The following is a 20,840-nucleotide window of genomic DNA, read 5'->3' as shown; positions in this document are numbered from 1 at the left end:
TATAAGTCAACAAATATTGTATGGAAAGGGAAGCAAAGACAGATGCAATCAAAAAAAGTAGGACCCATACCCATATGGAAAGCTTGGGATTACCTGAAGAGGCACACACTGAAACTTTTTGACATGTTTCTTTTGTTTATTTGCTGTCGCTACACTGAAGAAAATGTGACTGTCCATTAAAAGATACTTAGATGAGCTAGTTTGCTGCAGTAGGGGCACATTTGTGTCCACGCACACACAGTTTGCTCAGATCAAAGAACACTTGTTTACCCCTTTGGTCAAACACTTGGATCTGTTGTTTTCCTGTTAAATGAGATACTGAGTTCTCTGGAGGAGAAGCAAGTCTTTGAGCATCTCAGTGACTGTTAGGGGCATGTTGTGCCTGCTCCACCAGCTTTGCTGGAATAAATGCTCTCAAATCCTGATAAGTACAAGACAAGTGATTGCATGAGCCAGTCGGTCCCTTCGTGCTTTGCCAGAAGTGTCAGCTCACTGCTTTAGGTTTGTGCTCTAAGGCTTAGAGGTTCCTGTAACATTTACAGTGCTGTTTCATTCCAGCAATCTGGTGTTTGCAAATCTCTTTTTGACCCTGTAGCCATGATATCAGAAGTGATAACCACAATTTCCTAACAGGGAAGAGCAAGAATAGCATCCCCACACATCAGCTCAGGCTGCAACTGCTTCTCCATAGATTCTCTTCCACTGCAAATATGAGCATCATTTATTCCCTCTTTCCACCAAATTCAAGTTTTGCATCTTCTCCATCCACTGGTAATCTGTATTTCTGAAAGGACTCTGAGTCAAAGCTGCTTCGTGCATGATTATTGTCTTCACTGAAGTTGCAACAGAACTCTTCAGCAGTCAAAACCAGAACAGAGCCCATGGTACCATCTCTTGTTCCACACAGAACACAGACTTTGCTTTCCCTGTCTCCAGAGAGGCTGGATGGCTCAGAAAGCTGTTTGTAGAGGGCTCTGAAATACAAATCTAGGCCTAGTCTAGACAAACCAACAGCATCGTTGCAGTCAATTGTTTCCCAGACCTTTGAGATTTTTGAATTAGAATGCACTAGAGAAGGTAAAGCCTCAATTGAAGAGCCAAAACAGCAGCTTATGGAGACATAAAAGTAGTTGCAAAGAACAGAAGGGAACACCAGCATCTGATCATTTAATTTCAATTTGATTTCTTATTAAACATCTATAGAAAAACAGGGTATTAAGGGATGCCATTAATCCTCAGTTTGGATTATATTAGTTTCAGAAAATTAAAATTCACACAGCCTCCATAATTTCACACGGCTGTTTGTATTTTAATTTGAGTATTTGTAATTTCTTGTGTTCTGATGGTGCCTGGGGACAGCAATTCAATCAGAAATGCACTGCACAAAGCAATATGCCAATATACCACAAGAAATGCAGTTCTGTCCCTATGGATTTTACTGTCTGGTTACAGAGTTCAGACCTGCTCCTGCTTAAGCTTCAAACCATTTTCATCTGTCAAGGCTTATAATTGCTCATTCATCATTCTCACACATCCAGATCAAGAATCAAGAGTTCCTCCTTAGCTCATGATGGCACAGTGCTTTACAAGAATCTCAAGCCAATCCAGGGGTATTGCCTGGTACCTTTGACATACGATTTTTCTGATCACTGTGCCCATCAGCAACAGTCACATCTTCACACAAGCTGCATTCTGAGGACAGCTTATACATTTCTCTGAACAGCACTTCATCTCACAGCACTTGTATTTTCAAACATGTTCTTACTTCATCACATCAAAGTGAATCCTTAACACACAGGCTGACAACTATGGGGCACTTTAACCACACACTAAAAATATTTACTATTAATCATATCGACTCCTAAAACAAACACCTCAGAAACAGTAGGAGCTTTGTATTTTTTGGTCACTAACTCCTGGTGCTCCTTCATAATAGACATCATGTAGTTCTATTACAAGGAAGAAGGATGCAGAACTGCCCTTGGAGCACCTTCCTGGTCTGATCCTTCAAGCAACATGCAAGTACATTTGTAAGCAATTCCATAACTCAGGTGTGGGACAAGAACAAGGACAAGTTTCTTCTTTCCTCTGCCACCCAGCAGGTTGCCAAGAGGGCTGCATTGCAGATTCAGAGTTTCCTGCTAACTTGGTTGGCTCTGTGAGCTCTTCTCTTACCTGAGCCAAAGCACTTCTCAACTGAAAAAAAAGCCAGACAGGCCAAGAGGAACAGCAAGCATTAAAAACAGGGGCATTATGAACAAAAAGATCCATCAACCTGCTACTCTTCTGTTTTCCTCTGCCCCAAGCTTTCATATTGCTTTCATACTGCTTTATATCAACTTGGACACCAGTCACACAGACTAACAATCATATGCTAAGTCTTGTTCCTAGTTAAGCCATGTTTTTTTTCCATTAAGGTTAGCACCTATAGATAACTTTGGCTGATAAATAATGCATATCCTCTGTCTTAATCACCACAACACAAGTATGCCTAGTCCTGACCCACAGTGAACAAGAGCAATTCCATAAGCACTTAGCATAATGTAACTTCTTAGGATGCTATTGGTACTGGTCACACAATGGATACATATAGAAATAAAGATCTATTGTAAGTACACCATTTTCCAGTATACTGGCAACATTATTGTGCACAATGATTCATTATTCAAGAAAACAATTGTGAAAAATAAAGACAGGCAATAGTTCATGAGTGTCATCATAATATACATGTTAGGAGAAACAAAAAAATTAAAGAGAAGGCTTCCCACTGCCTTGTACCTTGAGTTCCTATTAACAATAGTGCAGAAGGAGGTTAACACTATTGTGCTGGCTTGGAACACTTACAATTGCTTTGTTAAATAGTTCTGACCCTCAAACAGCCTCTCCAACACCTGGCCACTTCTCCCAAGTACAGCTCCCCAAGTCAGGACCAAACAGCCTCTCAAGTGTGGAAGTTTGCTGTGCTTAAGGTGAGCTCCCAGAGACCATCCTAGAACATTCACAGGTGCTGCCCAAGCAGGGCAAAACACAAGTGCCAGTGAAAGCTGAACACATTTGTAACATAATACTGGATAATTTGCAAGCAGGAGTCAGAGAGGGTAGAGAATGAAGTAGAAAGTAACTTCTGAAGTTGGCACCTTCTCCCAATCTGCCTTGAGTTGTTCTATTCCCTTGTGCAGAACTGCACCTAATACCAGCACAGGGCCAGCAAGAGGTTCTGCAGACACTGAGGCACTGAGGTCTCCAAACATGAAAGGACAGCAGCTATGCTAATTCATTGTAATAAGTAAGTGTAGCAATAGTAGTATTACACGTTCACACCACATCCTGCTCCAGAACTGACAAGATTCTCACCACAAGAATCACTTTTGCTGTGCTTCCTGCACCTCTTTTACCAATGACCAGGATATGACATGTTCTGGAGCTCTCCTGTATCTTTTTTTCCCAGACTGTGCTCTCACTTCATTCAAAATAAGAAAAATACAGTGTATTTATAGAGTTAACATATAACCTCAATAAAGCCACATCAGAAACCTACATGTATTGCAAAACACAACATTTCAAAAACCACAATGACCCCACACCACAGGCTCTGCTGAAAAGACAAGAAACCTTTCAGGAGACTGCCTCCTCCAAGAGAATCCACCTCCATAGAATGCTGCATGCCTGGCTGTTTGAAAGCCTACACAGTGAGCTTGGCAAATTAAATCCAGTTCCTCGTGGACAGGCATAATGGTGAGGTTTGTTTCACTGACATTTGGGGTAAATGATGGACCACGGAGGGACAGAAGTTGAATTTCAAGCCTCCATTTTATCATCAGCTTGTCTCCTCACCCTGGGACACAACACAATTACTGGCCACTGATTTACATGTACAGAGATGAACAGTGTCCAGTACTGTTGTCTGGGTAATTTTTGGTAGTGACCAGATCTTTCTTACAGGACAGGAAAAAGATTTTTATTACTGGAAGGCATTGTCATATTCATGTGCTCTCATGCCTCTCTGGGAGGACCTACATGCCTTGAACATCAGAAGTGTTAATCAAAAACTTGTTTTTCCCACTCAGAGCGTGTTTGTTGAGCCAAGTGTGGGCTGAGGGGGCTCAGACAATGAGAGAGGAACACCCTGGGGCAATGTTCTCTCACATAACTGATACTTCAACTGCAGTGGCTGTGTTCAGTCTTCTGACTGCAGCACCTTCCTTAACACTGCTAAAGCCAGAAGGAAAGCACACAGCAATTTTTACATGAATGATCACTTGGAAACAGCTCTCTTCCCCACCCCTCCCCAAGCACCTTTTCTGGCTTATCTCTCACTGCACAGACTGGTCCCCAGGAGCCATCCATAGCAGTTGGTGCCTCTTTAATCCACTCTTTCCACATCCACATCTCCTTTCTCTGCATCTCAGCCCCTCTCCTGTACATGCCACTATGCAGGTTGTTGGAAGCAGTATGGTAAGATAAGTTTTGCTATTGTTTATTTTCATTTGAATCCTCTGGGCTGATTTTTCTGTTTCACACTCCACTAGCTTCAGGATACATCAAAATCTGGAAGACAGCTGTGTGCATCATGCCAAGTCATGGCTGTGCTGGAGCTGCTGTGCACCAGTTAATCAAATGCACAACTACAGAGCCCTCATGGCTGCCCTGCTTCCACAGGGCAAGAGACTTCCAAGGAAGTCACAGGCATTCTTACACTTCTAGTCCATGACCTGAGGGCCTGCCAGCATGCAGACTAAACTGGCATAGCCAAGAGTCTGCCCCAGGCATTTCTGCTGCTGTATGTCTACAGTAATTCCAAAGAAGCCAGCACACCCCAGCTTTATGCTTGGTAAACCTTACAGCAGGATCTGGCCTGACTTTCAAGGTCTCTATATATATTTTTAGATGACCTGAAAGTAAAGCAGAGATATTGCTGCATTCTTCAGATGCACCCCTGCAAATCCATAACCAGGATTATCCCATCCAATTGACTTACTGGCTATATTATAAAACATAAAGCAAAAATTTCTGCTAGAAGCTGCCCTTCATCCCTACCTCAGTTTACATAACATGGAATATAGGAAGTCCCTATATACAGTGAGGGGAGACAGAAGCTGAGCAAAGAGAATTTCTCCCATTAGAGACAGTTACACAGCTCCTGTCCTACATTTGTAGGAAACAAGGGAGTACCTTGGGAAAAGGTTCAACATACACAGACATTACCCTTTCTGTCAGTTTTCCATGGTCTGCCTTCTTTCTATCTAGAAATACAAGCTCTCCCTCTCAGTCAGTGCTAGAGCCTGGATAGGTAAGTGCCTTTAGGACCTGAGAGTCTGAAATACAGAGGTGTAACTCCTTCAGAAGGACCAGCACTGGGATCTTGCACAAGGGCACCAGGCCAGTTTGAAGAGACCCAGCTCTACAGATCACTAAGAATATACAGGGTTTAGTAAAAACTCTTCTTATTTGAACCTGTTTGAGGTTTATATTCATGCTTTGATACCTTCTGTGGTTTCATGAGGTTACCTTTCATTAAAAAAAAAAAAAAAAGGTCTCAAAATCATCACCCCTAGTCACAGCACTTCAAGTGTTGGGACTTTCTGAGAGCAGTACAACAAATTCGACTTGGTATAATTTCATCAGCAAGCATCACTTGAAGCCTTTCTGAAAGACCTCAGCTTCCCCCAGACCTTGTAGACACCACAAATAGTTTTCAGTTCTTGTGAGGTACAAGCACAGCTAATTCCCTCAACCATCCCAACTGAGGAGTCTGGGTGCAGCTGCCTGCACTGTAATGCAGCCCTCCTTTAGGGCTATGAGTAACCCAGGTTAAACTCCTTGTTTTTAAGTGCCATGGAGGGCTGTGACCCTGGGAATCCCACAATGGGAGCAGATTGGAGCCACGTGCTTCCCTCCCTAATTGTGATCACTGGCTGATAGATAATCCCTTCATGGGCTGCTGCTCTACAATTGCTGTGCAGCAACCAATCCAATCTGAGAGCCAGAACCAGGCCCAGGGGGATAATTCCCCTCCTACTTCCCTAAAACATGGTGAAATCTACTGTTTCCATAGAAACAAATCAGTTTGATGTCCACACAGCTCCTGCATCCCTCACTGGTGGGCATCAGCCCCAAGCTGCTGAGGTTTTAAGCAAGTGTCTACAGTTATAGGTCAAGAGTTTGGAGGAGAAACAAGAGGCACCCCCAGCATGCAAACCCAACCATCTCACCCCAAAATGTCATTTGCTTCAGTTCATCTCTGTTGTGAGAGAATTAATTAGGAATATTCTTTCCCTCCTCCATTTTGAGGGTTGAGTTATCTGCCAGCTCCCTCCCTGCTATCTTCCTGCAGATGGGTTAGTCCAGAATACGTGAGGACGTAGAACACAGATGGGAAATCAAAACAGAATACTCCAGCACCTCACATGCACTTGTGAGCCAATTTCCTCTGTGTTTCTGCAGGTAAAAACTGTAAAGGCATTTTCTTATTTGGAACTCTGCATTTTACTGTGGAGAATTATTTAGAGAGTGGTACAGCCTACAGTGCACTGCCTGATCTCAAAAAGTCACTGCCCGTTATAGCAAATGCCGCATTGACTCCAGGCTGCAGAGCTGGGGAAGCAGAGGCTGGAGAGAGCACAAAACTGCAGCACTGCTGCTGTGCAGCTTCCCCTAGGGTTTTCTGAGTAATAGAAAATGAAGTCCTGGATTTTGTTTGCTGCCTTGGGATATTCACGGTAAGAAGTAATACGGCACTTTTTCTGCATGACAATATCAGGAACTCAAGAGAATAAGCAGCCTAGTGTATCCTGAATGGATGTGGCAGTAAGGATTACACATTTGTGGAAAATGCAGTTTTGATTTCAAGAATTACAATCCCAGGAGAAAGGAAACAAGGTTGGTTTTACTCATGCGAGGAAAAAAAAAAAGTAACACCAGAAATATTGCACTGCATGATGCATACCCCACCCCAGAAACTGTAAACCAGAACTTTATGTCTGTCTTGCTTAATTTTCACCATCACAGCACAAAAGCAAGTTTTCCTTTTGCTACTTCAAAAGCATATATACCCTGGCAAAAATCTCCCTGCAATTGCAGAATCTCCGTGTAATTTCCAGACAGTCCCCAAGAAGACAATACCAGGCAACAGCAACACCCCAGAGCATCAAGTTAGTTCAGTCCCCATGACAGTAGTGAAAAAACAGGGTTTTTTAAGGCCAGAAAGGTAAACCCATGGCCCAGCATCTTTGCCTCTTTTTCAAGCTGCACTGATCTGTCATAACACTGCAGCAACATTGCTCTGCTTTGGCACAAACAAACCTACCAACAACCCCTGGCTCTGCTGTAACAGAAGGCTGCAGCCTTGAAAAACGTGACCTGTTCAGCACCTGCAACTTGAGCTGTGAGAAAACAAAAGGACAAGCTGTACACTAAAACTCTGGGACAGGAATGGCTGATGGGAAAGCAGAGCCACAATAACACCCCAGGATTAATGGATGCTAAGACTGACGAGCAGCAGGCTGACCTGGCTATTTCCCACCACCAGTGTCTTAATCTCTGGAGTCCAGGCTGCCCAGCAGCAGAGGCAGTCTAAAGGCTGCCCAGCAGTAGAGGCTCTCCTGTGTTCAGAGACACCATTATACCGTGCAGCAGTAACTAATAGTCACACTACTCATCATATGGAGGCTCTGGATAAAAAAGGGGGTTATCCCCCTTTTGTTCTTCTCTCCTTCAGAGAAGGAAACCAGGTACAATGGCAGATTCAAAGATATCAAATATTGTGCTAAGCATAATCTTAGATTTCTTGTCAAAACTCCACCTCTGGAGTCCTGGTATTTGCTGCAAGACCCAAGAGAAGAACAAATGTAGCTGGAGGCACATTTCATCACTGCAGCATGACACTTCCTCCACTCCCAGACATCACTGTGTGCTAGAAAAGGAGACAGGCTGCCCAGAGCCTGAATTCCTTAAAGGGTACAGACAACTGAAAGAGTTCATTGGGAAAGGCAAAGCCACTTTGATGAGCCCACAGATACAAACCAAACGGAAGCTGCATGAGGAAGGATGGTACCTCAACAAGCCATGATGTGCTGTTAGCTGCCACACACTGGTGGTGGGTTTATAAAGCTGAATGCATGTACCCCAATAGCTTATCTTGGGTCAGTGGTAAGAGGCAGAGAGTGTTGTGGATGGGGAGGGAGCCTGCTTCCTTTCCAACAGGCCAGGCAGGAAGGACAGAATTCCATGGGGTAACAGAGTTATGCTGCACTCAGGCATCCTAACCATACTGCCCACAGTGCACAGCTGTCCTGCAGAGGGAATTTAAGATGCCAATTTACATCTATCTCTACTCTGCCTGGAGAAGTATGCAGGAACAGTGCCAGGCTCCTTGCTATGCACTGCACCTCTGCAGCTCCAGATATAATTAGGATCAACCTGGGCTAGGAACATGGTGCAGAGGCACTGCCTCTTAAAGTCCTTGAAGAAGACCCAGCAGACTGACTGCAAACACCTCTAGTGCAAAGTCAGAAGCATTAAACTCTACTTAAAAAACCACACAAGATATCTCCATTTCCCACTATACCAGAACAAAAATTGGATCAATAGTCCCAGAAGAGACAAGCCTCAGACCTCCTGTCTGGTTCTAATGTCCAGTGGAACAGCACTTCTCATGTGCACAAAATGCACATTTTGCTCTAATCAGATTTGGGCAGTGACCATGGGAGGTGACAAAAAGGTTGGGCTTAAATTCAACAACAACAACAAAAAAGGAAGATCAAAACAGGTTCTGCCTTATCAGTGGGCATTCTGATAGCAAAACTGCGGCACAGTGACTTGGACAGACCACAGTCTTACAGCCTTCCATGCCTTTCCTTATTTTCCACAAGTAAAAGGTTTAACTAAATTTCTCTCCCTGTATCTCCACTCCACCAATACAGTGATTTCTAAGACATCAGCTTTTGCCCTTCCAGGTGTTCAATGGGAGTTCCATTTTGTCCAAGCAGAAGCTGGCAAAATATCAAGTGCCAATGCAATAACTCACTTATTCTTTTGCAGTAAGCATTCCTTAAATATCATTCATTCAATAGTCTATACAAATTCATGCAGGAAATTGATCTCTTTCTCCAAAATTAGTTTGGTGTGCCTGGTAGTTTGCAGGCCAGAGATAACAAACACATCTTGCACGAATAGGCATAAGCAGAGTAATTCTTAGGAACAGGAACAAATCAAAGTAGCACAGCCCAGAGGGAAGAAGTTTATTGCTGGGATCTCTGCTGAGAGCTGCATGATGTAGAAGAGGTGACCTGAGTTTCAGTGCTGGAGCTGCAGCATCAGCTCTGCAGTGTGACACATGTCATGCACCAATCCCTGAGGGTATTCTGCATTTCGGAATGTACCAATCTCCTCCTTACCCGTAGCTTTAACCCCACTGCGACACGTCTCCTCTCAAGGCCACCACCATGCTCAGGCAATTCCCAGCTATTCATAGAGGAGCTTCTATTAAAAGTAAAAGCACAATCAGCTTAAGAAATAGCCAGAGATTACACAAGAGATCACAACAGCCAGAAAGAGAGAAAACCTAACATGTATTAGAATCAAGGGGTTCCATCATGACTCAGAGCAGCGTAAGCTCAGAGTAAATCATAAACAAGTCAGCGAGGCTAAATATCAGCATAAAACCTGTGAGGGTTACAGCTTTGTTGTTTATTGGTTTAATTCTGAACTAACAGGTCACCAGACATATTCCCCTGCTGACAGGGAATTGTTCCTGTGCTGGAAGGCAGGTGGCAAATGGACAGTCATTATAAGCCTCATTTTAAGAGGTTTGTAACTATGTGGATGAGGAAGAGCTCTCAGGGCTGAAACTGTTAATTAGTCAGAGCCCTGAGCCAGATCCTATGTAACTTACTCTGTCTTTACACATGTAACAGTGGCAGGAAGACAAAGAGGAGAAACTGAACAAAGACTTCAAGATTTTTGCCTTTAGGTACCTCTTTCCTTGTTCTAAAAAATTCAGCACCGCCTCCCTCATCACTGGATCTCCATTCTCAATTTTAAAATAAAGGGAAACACTGTAGTTTCTCCTAGTGCTCTCCAGGGTAAGTTAGCTGTGCTGTGAAAACATTTGCAGATGTTGAGAACCGACTGCTCAGCATCTCTGTAGACTTCTGCCTATTGATATGAGAAAGGGTCCGAATGCAGCTGAAAAACTACTCTGAAATACAGCTGCAATTTATGATCAGCTTTTATCCAGCATTACAGCAACATTGCCTGGCTTTGCAGCCAAAATCCGCAGCAGTATCAGTTTAACACTGGCTGTGTCCTCTCGTAGGCATCACATATACTACACTGGCCACTCTTGCAGCAAGAGTGTTTCCCAGCCCCAAAATGACAGTCTGAGTAGTCAGACAGGAGCCCAGCACTTCCCATGTCTGTTATGGTTGTATTAACTCTTCACCCTTCCACACAGCTGCAACAATGCAGCCTAAAGCCATAAGAAACAGGAAAGGGAGAGTTAAAGGAGACTGTTGAGGCAATACATTATTAAAATAGTATTTTTGGCCCCAGAGACTCCAGTTCAATTCCCATTTCCGTCACAAGTGAGGTACTGGGTTTATTCCAAACCTCATTTATTGTTCATTGCAACTGCAACACAAGTATTTTAGCAGAGCTTATAGTTTTGAGACTAAGCCCTGATTTTTAGGAAGGGAAGAGATGACAATGCAGGTCTTAGAAGCTTTGGGATTCTTTATACTTGTCTCCAGAAGCATTTAGGGAAACAGCATCTTTTAGGGAAAAAAAAATAGCCTCAAACCTCCATGTTAGAAATTGCTGTTTTCAATACAAAAGCTACACTGCTCTTCTGTTCGCTCAATTGCTGTGGCCAGGGCTCTAAGAAAAGCCACACAAGTCACAAGACTTGCAGAAAAATGGCAGAAGCTGGCAAGTTTGCTTCCAGTCAGCAAGACACAGCTTGAGGAGCTTGCATAACGTCTGCTTCCAAGAAGCTCCCAAAAGCATGTTATGCTGAATTGCAAGAAGCTACTAACCAGGGACCATCTCACTTCCATTTGGTCATGGCTGGGTCTGCCAAAACTTTCCATGTCAGATGCTCTGGAGAAAACAGAGACACTGTTAGATTTCAGACTCAGAGCTCATTATTCCTGTACTGAGTCTTGAAGGAAAGCAAAGCAGTTATCTACTACAGTCAGCACCAGGCTCAGAGCTGTGACAAACCTGAAGGTCATAAAGGAAGCAAATGCCAGCAACTTAATTGTCCTGTCTGCCCATCTACATAAGACAGCTTAAGAAAACTGTGGAGCCACTTTATATTCAACTGTTATTAAAATATTCACTAATGGACTTTGAAAACAAAGCTGGACCTAGCTACAAAATATCAACGAGTCACTTGGAATAATCATTTAAATATCTAACATTAAATTGTGCCCTCAGCTGCCCATCAGTGTTTTGATGCAGTCTTGCCTGCTCATCAGTAAACACTGAAATGTTCTCAGCCCTCTCTTCATAGCTAACCCAGTATCTATAGTAGTTAGTTCTGAGCAACACATCCTGTTTGCATTACTAAACTCCATCAAGTCCCTCCAAAATAGGTGTGATGTGTGCTTTAGATGGATCACAAATAAATGTAAATTAAGAGAAATAACTTTTTGTAGTTTTTCCAGAATCAGTGTCTTCTTGCAGGCTGACCACCTCCAAACCTGACCAGAACATGCAAGTACTGAAAGTCCCTAGGTACAAAAACCTGGGCTCTCTCCTCTGTAGGGCTTTGCTACCCATCCCTGCCCTGAAAGACCATGCTCAAAAATTCAGGTGCTACCAGGCCATCTAGGACAGCCTCTCATCTCCAGTGCTTTCTAAGAACACCCTCACTCCTCAAATCCTGTGCCTGATCTATGCCAGCAGCCAAAGGTGGCTGCACCAGACCCAACCTCTGCAGAGCAGACTTAAGTAACCTGTAAAATACTGAGCAAACCAACCTGCACAAAGAACTAAAGTTCTTGGCACAACACTTCTAGAGAGAAGGCAAGCCTTTGCAAGGGCTTAGACAGACTCTGCAGTGCCATATTTTCATTTATTTTTAAGAGTTTTCATTTATTGTTAAGAAAAACAGTTTATCACTTTATCTTAACCTTTTCCAGTGTTAGTTCAAGTGTCCATTAATGATATACACCTACATGTCATGGGAGACACCAACAGCCTTTAAGGATGGAGAAAAAGGTATAAAATTAATCATTAAGAATTTAGCTTCAGAGCAAAGAACAGAATTCTACCCTCAAGGCTGAACATGCCCATTTCCCTGTAATAAGAGACAATACTCCTTAACCATGAGATTCCACTCTCTGTCAGAATGTGCAAAACCAGGTCAGAGGCCAGGAAGTGAAAACTTCAAGTAGAATGAGAAATTGTCCCACTAGTAAGCTATTTTTCCCACCATGCATGACTAGACTTCTGGGTTTGGGGTTTGGTTTTTTTTTGGACCAGATTTAACTTCATCTCTCCTCCCAACTAGCAGTACTCTGACTCATATGGTTACAGATCTGTGAGTCCAAGAAGGAGGAAAGTATTACACCCAAAGTTTTTGGGGTGTTTTTTTTTTTTTTAGTGGCATATCAAGGAAGTAGGTTTACCCTGCATATTATCAGTAAATCTCCTTTCACAGACGCCGCCTCAAAATCAATTTTACATTGGGCACATAGGCTGAACACCATATGCTTCTAGATGACTGCCTGCCACCCCTTCACTAACTCTTCTGGTTTTGCTACTCATGCACTGCCTGAAACAAAAAACTAAGTACTGGCTCACAAGGGTGGAGCACACATGGGTTTGTTCTTGTCCAATAAATTCACTGCTCAAGGCATCATAATAAGTTTCACCCCAGCAGCTACAACACAGCAAGAACTGTTTTCTTGATTAACTTATGCTAATTGTAAGCTGCTTGCATTTCTCCTTAAAAAGATCCATCTTAAAAAAACCTTATTCAGAATTTTTACTCACACTTTTACAGACAGACTCAAACCTGGAGTATAAAGCAGGGACATTCAGGAATTCACCAGATCAGGAAGGGGATTAACTTCCTGCCTTAGAATAACATTTTCAGAAGCTGCCTCAGATAGGAGGTGTTGCAGACAGACTCCCACTCTTTCTGTTGAAGTCTAGCTGGCTCTGAGCATCTGGAAAAGTCAGGGTCAAGGACTTGGCTTGGTATTCCCAGATAGGTATTGAATGGCTTCTGAAAACAATCAGGACCCTTTAAAAACAGTAGGTCATCTTTGCTTTGCCTGGATTTATTAAGGTTTTTTGACTGTGTGATAAGCACACCAGGAGTTTTTAAAACTCCTGTTTTTTTAAAACAGGAGCAGCTGACAGTTTAGCTTTTGGGAACTTCTGACTCCTTTCCCCACTGGTTCTGTTCCCTCTTTACAGCCTTGTATCACAGTATCCTGTTTACTGAGGAAACACACAAACAATTCCACATGTACTTATCTCAAAGTACAATAGGAAATAATCAAAAAAACTCAAGATGTTCTAAGACTCTCAACTTAAGGATTATCATGCTAACAAGGAAAGTCCACAAGGAAATGCAGCATCCCTGATCTGTCAGCTATCAAGTGATGAATTCCAGCAATGACAGACAACCTGTCATTTTCACACACCAGTACGTCCAAACACCAACTTGCACCACACTGAGCACCAGCTTTCCCACTGGACTGCAGCTGGTTTCCTTCCCCTAGGTAAATTCTGATATGATCTGAGACATACCTTAAACATCCCTTCTTCTAGAGAATATAAGGCTAGTGGGCAGTTACCAGAAGCACGAGATCATCACTAAGGAGTTAAGCTGAAAGATCTGCAGAGACCATGAAACTGCTGCGGGAAGTAGAAAAAAATATTAGACTTGTACTTATTTGAGCCAACCCCAATAGGATTAAAACAAGTTGACAACAAACACAGGCAGACACTGCTGCTGCATCTATGAACATTGAGATTCACAGGGTTTTCCCTCACAGCCATCCATGTTATGTTATAACTTAATTATGTATCTTCTTCTAGCATTCCTCCTTCCACAAGTGTTTGCTCAGAGCTCTACAGATTTCTCTTAAGTGAAATTATTTTATCTTGGGGTCTGCTGTAACACATTACCCATTTCCCCCAATGCTCCATATTTTCTTCCTTCCTCAATTAATCCAATATGAAAATAGGTATTTTCTTCACTGGAGACCAAAGACTGGCTGCCATCTGAAGGACTTATCTGACCATAGTTTATTTCTCTAAGCAGCAGAATCCTACTCCTGACTCTTGCACCATCCATTGCAACCCTAAATAAGTCAGCTCACAAGCAGTGCCTGTGTTTTTAAGCTGCAAATAGACAACACGATTTGACTGGCTCACAGATATATTTATCATACAACAATTAAAGGTCCACAATTTGCAATTAATCATCTCTCTGCCAGCACACATCTCAAATCAGAACCCTCAAAAATTTGGAAGAATCACTCTTAAGAACCTCTTTTGTGGCCAAAGCACACGTCATTAATGTAATCTTCTTGTTTAAATCTGCTCCTGAAGTACTGCAGTGATGCTCAGCATTGTCCAACAGACATCCCCAATCTATACATAATGTGGCTATTTTACAATATTTGAACACTCAGTCCTCAACACTCAAGCTCATAAACCACATACTGCAGCAGAAGCCTGAGCAACTTAAAAGTACAAAGATCATCAACAAAACAGTATTCCTGCAGGAACAGGCCAAGTATCTGGATCTCTTTATGCATCCCTTTAGGATCCTTCACTTCTACATACTTGCTAAACACTGCTGTTGGTCTCTGAAGGTATTTTGCTGGGGAAGCTTTCCATAACAAAGCAAAGTATATGTTATCAAGGAAGGCATTCCCTCATCATATCTTGGGGGTGTATTTATCTCTAAATGGCTGTGGAAGGTATTAAGTTGCTCCTCAAAGTTATACCTGAAGCCAAACTAAACCCCGCGGCTTCAGAATCTAGCTTTGCATCACCATTATGGGACACAGAAAGGCAGAGACACTTGCTGCCAGCCCCGTGCCTGATTTTGTCACATCAATTACTGCAGCTATGCCTAATGAGTATTTAGCCTTTTGACTGACACAAGCATTGCAGTGCTGCATTTTCCCTGCTCTTCTACCCATATGGAAATTTTATTGTTAGGAGAGGCAAGGTTAGCCCAACATGGTTGAGTTTAGGCCCACACCTGTCTCCTGATTCCTTCTAGGCAGCACACGAACATCAGGGAATTCAGCATATACCATCAGAGCCTGGTGACAGACTGCTAAGTAGCCCTATTTTGGGTGCACAACTTCCAAGAGAAGATGCTTGTGGGGTACCAGATTCCAGCTCAGGTCTAGGGTCAAGTAAACACTGATTCACTTCACACAAGTTTGGCACTGCTTAGGTCCCTTGATCATAAACAAGATGGTTTCATCTCCATTCAAGTCCTTCCACCCACTGTTCCCAGCCCTTAGTCACTGCCTCCTCAGCAGCCCCCTGAAACCATCTGTTCTGGAGAAGTCAGAGGTGCCTTGTTTTCCCTATGAAGAGCAATGAAGCTGTCCCAGAAGGTCTAAGCAGCATCCTGCCTTGGATCAGACACCACCACCACAAGGCACAGCCATTCCAGGAACCAGCTGAACACAGCCCAGTGCTTTCAGTTCTCCTGTTTGTAAAGCACAGGTAACAGTAATACTCCCAGAAACACAAAGATTTGTGTAACAGTGCTCTGAGATCATAGGATTTAAAGAAAGTATATTTGTTATTTTCACATGGTAAAGTAAGAGTGGCATGAACATGGATGATTATACAAACAACCTTGTAGGCTGTCTCAATCTCCTCCGTCATTTGGGCTCTTAAGTCAAATTAGCACATACCACATGCTTTGTTCTTTTTATCAGACTAATTTTGCTGGTACAGTTGCCCGCTCCAAGACCTATTTATTTAGAAATGAGGCTGCAGGGAAGTAACAACATCTTAAGAACAGACAAAATGATCACTGAGGTCCCTTCCAACATGAGTTATCCTACAAGCTTATAACCACACCAACAGGAAATGCCTGGAGCTCACCCAATTAACCTTCCTTCCAGTTCTGGGGCCCAGGACAAACCAGTCTATGGACAGATGTGTCACCTGTCTGGCTTCTACATGGCTTGTTGTTTCTTCAGCAATTTTATCACCACCAGCCGGTATCCGAGTCACCACGCTGAGACTCCAGCAGCAAAAGCACACATAGCAGCCACACTGACATCTGGTATTATAAATACAAGCTCTGCACTGTTGGATAATCTGTTAACAGCAGAGTAAGTGTCACCGAAAACGCAATTAGCAGCAACTAGTAAGCCACCGAATTCAGTAGGGAAAAAAATATTTGTTTGGTATGACATGTAACTAAACACTGATTGCAGGCAGTATCACTCCTCCCTGCTTGTAGGTTTCCACTGAATGTGGGACTCAGTGCTACTGCAAGGTGCCTGCAGCAGCCCTGGACTGAAGCCCGGCATAGCCACAACACAGGTCTGGCAGGGGGCAAGTGTGCTGTCCTGTTAGGGAAATGTGATTTGATGACAATTTGAAAGGAGCCCCACAGGTCCTGAGCAGGGAAACCAGCCCTGGCAGGGTCTCCAGCCCCTGTGCTGAAGTGTCTGCATCATGCACATCAGCCAGTACCAACCACATCAGCATTTGTTCTTGCACAGATTTCCATCCACTCAGAGAGAAACTCATCAGCACTCACATTCCCCATGCAGCAAGCAGCTGCTGAGCAATAGCTGCACCACCATCCTGGTATCAAGCAGGAGCAGTGACATATGTCATGTCCACACTACAGCAATAACTGTATTTGTACACAGTAGGTCTAGACACAATTTCTTCTTATGGCTGTTGAGACAAGAAAACAGCCCCTATCACAATTACACTGAAGAACCATGCTCATTCTGGATACTATTTCCATAGCTCCTTATCATGGTTTCCAATACCCACAGAGAAAGAAAAGAGACTATACATTACAGCAGGGCCCCAACACTACTTTAACAGGATTGGGATTTGCAGCATATACACATACATTCTGTGGTAAGAGGTCTCAAGTTACCAGTCTAAACTAGCCAGCACTCAGGGGTATCAAATGGAGAAAGACCTCTTCACACTGACATTTTCCATTTCCCCTCCAATTATTTCTTCTAAATGCTTTTCTACAGACAGCTCTCAGCTCCTGCTCAGGGGACCCTTAATTATTTCATTTTCTAAAAGCCACAGCGCTATAACTTGCTGCTAGAGAGAAGGCTGATGGGACACGGTGAGGTCATAAGTTCTCCTGTGACAGGAGTCATCAGAAAGAGACAGAAGATAATTGAATTCATATATTTTCCACCAAGCAGATAAAATCCCCAGTTCTAAATTGGTGCCAGTGGAGATGCATCAAGGATTAGTAAATCCTCTTGTGTGGTTGGTCTAAAGGAGAGGAGCAGTTTACCCCAATACACTGACTGTCCTTCCTCCAACAAATCCCCCTCTGGCCCAGCAGCCCTACATTATCTATGACACCACTGCAGCACTGCCTGCACAGATCCTCTAAAAAGGATTTATGAGGTTTGACTGCCAGTACTTAGAAAGCATGAAAACAGCAGAGCCAACAGGTGAACCCATTTTGCTCAAAGATTTCAGAAGATCCATTTTCCCCTTCTTCGAAAGCTACAGCCCAACAAGTTTTTCATTTGGGTGGCAGGAATTTTTTTTTTTTTCCTGTGACTATGGACAAACAAGTGGATCCTGGACTATGACCTGAGACTCAGTAAAATGTGTTTCTGCAATGTCTGGCCCTTGGCACGATCCCAGCATCTCTCAGGGATTCACTGCATGGACCTTTGGAAGTTAGCTAGAAGAGATGCCAAACTTATTAAATTTTATATTCTTATTTTTTCAAAACTCTTTGATCTATGGCAGAGAAAAAAAATTATTTTGACCATGCTTTCTTTGTACCAGATGCAACCCCTGAGCCTTCCTCTTAGTACACCCAACGCTCACTGCTCAAAGATACCCTTGCACAGGTCCAGAATTTGAGGCTACTTGCAGCTAAACAAGCAGTTAATCCACACCACAGACTCTTCTGACAGTGGAAAAGCTCTATAAGCCATCCAACAGCAAACAGCTTAAAAGAAAAAGTGGGGGTTGGGAAATGAGATCCAGTAGATGTTGTCACAAACGCAGTTTGCTGAAAGAGAAAAACCCACGCAAGCATCTGACCAGGTATCAGCAGTCACTGCTCTTAAGGCAAGTCACCAGAAGCCTGCGTGCTCCTTGTAGCATAAAAAAACACCCTGATATTAAAACCCATATATAACTTAATACAATTAATTAGCAAGGCCAAGAAAAAGGTGAGGAACATCCCCCCCCCCCCAGGTGTTGTGTGTCTGCACTGGAGCAGATACCCAAGCAGCGCGGTCTGGAATTTACTCAAGTTGCAGATGATGAATGCGAAGGTCACATGAAGGGAAGGCATCAGTATATTGCCTGCCACAAAATGGTAGCACCCGGGGATTTGAGCATATAGGAGAGCTACAACCCCGTCCTTCCTATAGCCTCCCCGCAGCTCCTGACATGGCATCCGCTATGGAGGACAGCGAGCCTGGGCTGGGGGAGGGGGACGGAGCAGATTAAACTTAAACACCCTCCGCATCACCCCCCCCCGCAGCGACAACATCCATCTCTGAGCCCCGCACCGAGCAGGGGACGGATGGGGCCGGCCCCCACAGCCCCTTCAGCCCGCTCCGTTATGTAACAGCCAGGACAAGGGGGGGCTGCCGCCGGCCGCCAAGGTGCGGCAGTGGCGGGGACCCCGCTGCGGAATGCCCCCAGGCAGGGAGCCCTCCCTTCCTCACTCATTCCCTCCCTCCCGCGCCTCCCCGTAGCCCTGCACCGCAGCGCCCGGGCGTCCTGCAGCGCTGCCCGCGCACCACACACGCGCCGAGCAGAGTAGCTGCGAGCGGAGCGCTGTCCCCGCACCGCGGTCAGAGTGCCCGCACCGCGCTGCCCGTGCGGCGGCTCTGCCCGCGCTGTCCCTGCGCCCGTCCCCGCACCGCGCTGCCCGTGCGGAGCCGCTGCCCGCGCTGCCCCCGCACCGCGCTGGCCATGCGGCAGCTCTGCCCGCGCCCCCGGGGACACCCCCGCTCACCTCCCGACGAAATTCTCCAACACGGAGCTCTTGCCGGCGCTCTGCCCCCCCACCACGGCGATCTGCGGCAGGTCGAGGTTGGCGTTCTGCCCGATGGCGGCGAAGGCGTCCTGCAGCCGGTTGACCAGCGGGATGAGATCCTCCATCCCGCGGTTCCCCATGGTTGCGGCGCGGCTCCTCGCACAGGCGAGCTCGCACTAGCCCTTCCTGCAGCCCTCCCCGGCTCTGGGGCCGGTGGGCAGCGGCTCCAGCCCGCGCCCCTCGCCCCGCTCGACGCCGCCCGGGCTCCGCTCGCCTCAGCCAGCCCGCCCGCCGCGCCTGTGGGGCGCCCCGTGCTGCCGCCAGGGGGCGTTAAAGGCACCGGCGCCGCGCTGCATCCTGGGAGATGTAGTCCGGCGGCCGCGAGGGGCCGAGGGGGCCGGGATCGGGATGGCACGGCACGGCACGGCACGGCACGGCACGGCACTGGTGTCTGTGCCCAGAGCCCTGGGAACGGGGCTCGCTCCCAAAACCAGAGGAGTTCAGGTTACCCCGGGGCTGGCTCTGTGTGCGGCAGGTTGGCACACCTGTGTGGCCCAGGCGGTGTGGGTGTGTAGCCCGGTAAGCCCGCCCCGCAGTCAGTCCCGGTGTACCTGTCCGGGAGCCCGTAGCACCAGCACGGTGCCACGATCCCTGTGGCATTCACTGCCTCCAGCTGTGCAGCGCTGCCAGCGAACAGGCAAGATGTGGTCGAAGGACCCACGTGGCTTGGTTACTACACCTGCACTATGTGATCCTCACAGCCACAACGTTTACTCAGTGCACCACGGCTTGGTCACGGTACTTGGGAACGGGATGGCACCTGTACGGGAGGGCTTGTGAAATCACCAAAATGCAAGAAACACTTGAGATGATTAAACTGGAGGTTTGCAAAAACGCTACCACTCTCTGGGCATCTCAATAAGATGGCAAAGGCTAGAATAAGATGTTTTTTTAAGGTCCCTTCCAACCCATTCTATGGCAGAGGCTAGAATAAGATGTTTTTTAAGGTCCCTTCCAACCCATTCTATGGCAGAGCATAGAATAAGATGTTTTTTTAAGGTCCCTTCTAACCCATTCTATGATTCTGATGCTTCATTCAAACACAAATGAGAAATGTATCGATTTCTGTTTGTAGCTGTAAAACAGTGGATGTGTTGCCAGGCTTGTTATAGAGAAACGCAAACAGGTGCTTCATTTTATGCACCCAGATTTTGTTTTTAAAATTACTTGTCTGCAATAAAGAGGGAACAGCTTGGGTTTAGGTTTTTAAAAGGGATAGGTTTTTAATAAGAATATAACATGAGGCCACATTTGATTTCAAAGTACAGCAATGAAAACAAGTGTTCAAAAAAGCATCTGATGGCTAGCAATGACTCAGAAGGATGGAGAGTGTTGCATTTCAAACACCTCTCAGTTCGTGCTACCCAAGACTCCTATTCACAGCTCAGAGAGAGATGGGGGTGGAGGGGGAAACGAAATACAAAAAACTGCAACAGATTTTGAGCTGTCTGTTTTGTTTTAAACAGCAGCTTTTTAGTTATAATAATTATAATGAATATTTCACAGGTGTCCATCAAATTTAATCCACACAAAAATACCTGTGTGGACATACAGAGAAACT

General features: G+C 44.9%; 1 protein-coding gene across 18 annotated transcripts in view; it reads right to left on the bottom strand.

The window, feature by feature from the left end:
* Nucleotides 1-19,506, bottom strand: part of DNM1 (dynamin 1) — a 65,540-nt gene extending 46,034 nt beyond the window's left edge. For all 18 annotated transcript variants that reach the window (XR_008440286.1, XR_008440287.1, XR_008440289.1 and 15 more), the window contains exon 1: nt 19,199-19,506. Coding sequence is in view for 14 of the 18 variants with exons in the window: in XM_053996617.1 (XP_053852592.1) it covers nt 19,199-19,359 (161 nt within the window). In the remaining 4 variants the exon portion in view is untranslated. The remainder of the gene's footprint in view (nt 1-19,198) is intronic.
* Between the last annotated feature and the right edge of the window lie 1,334 nt (nt 19,507-20,840).

The sequence above is a fragment of the Vidua macroura genome, chromosome 21 (genome assembly GCF_024509145.1).
Source record: "Vidua macroura isolate BioBank_ID:100142 chromosome 21, ASM2450914v1, whole genome shotgun sequence".
In the NCBI taxonomy this organism is placed as follows: Eukaryota; Metazoa; Chordata; class Aves; order Passeriformes; family Viduidae; genus Vidua; species Vidua macroura.
Note: the sequence above shows the minus strand (reverse complement) of the source record. Positions and strands in the feature narration are given on the sequence as shown.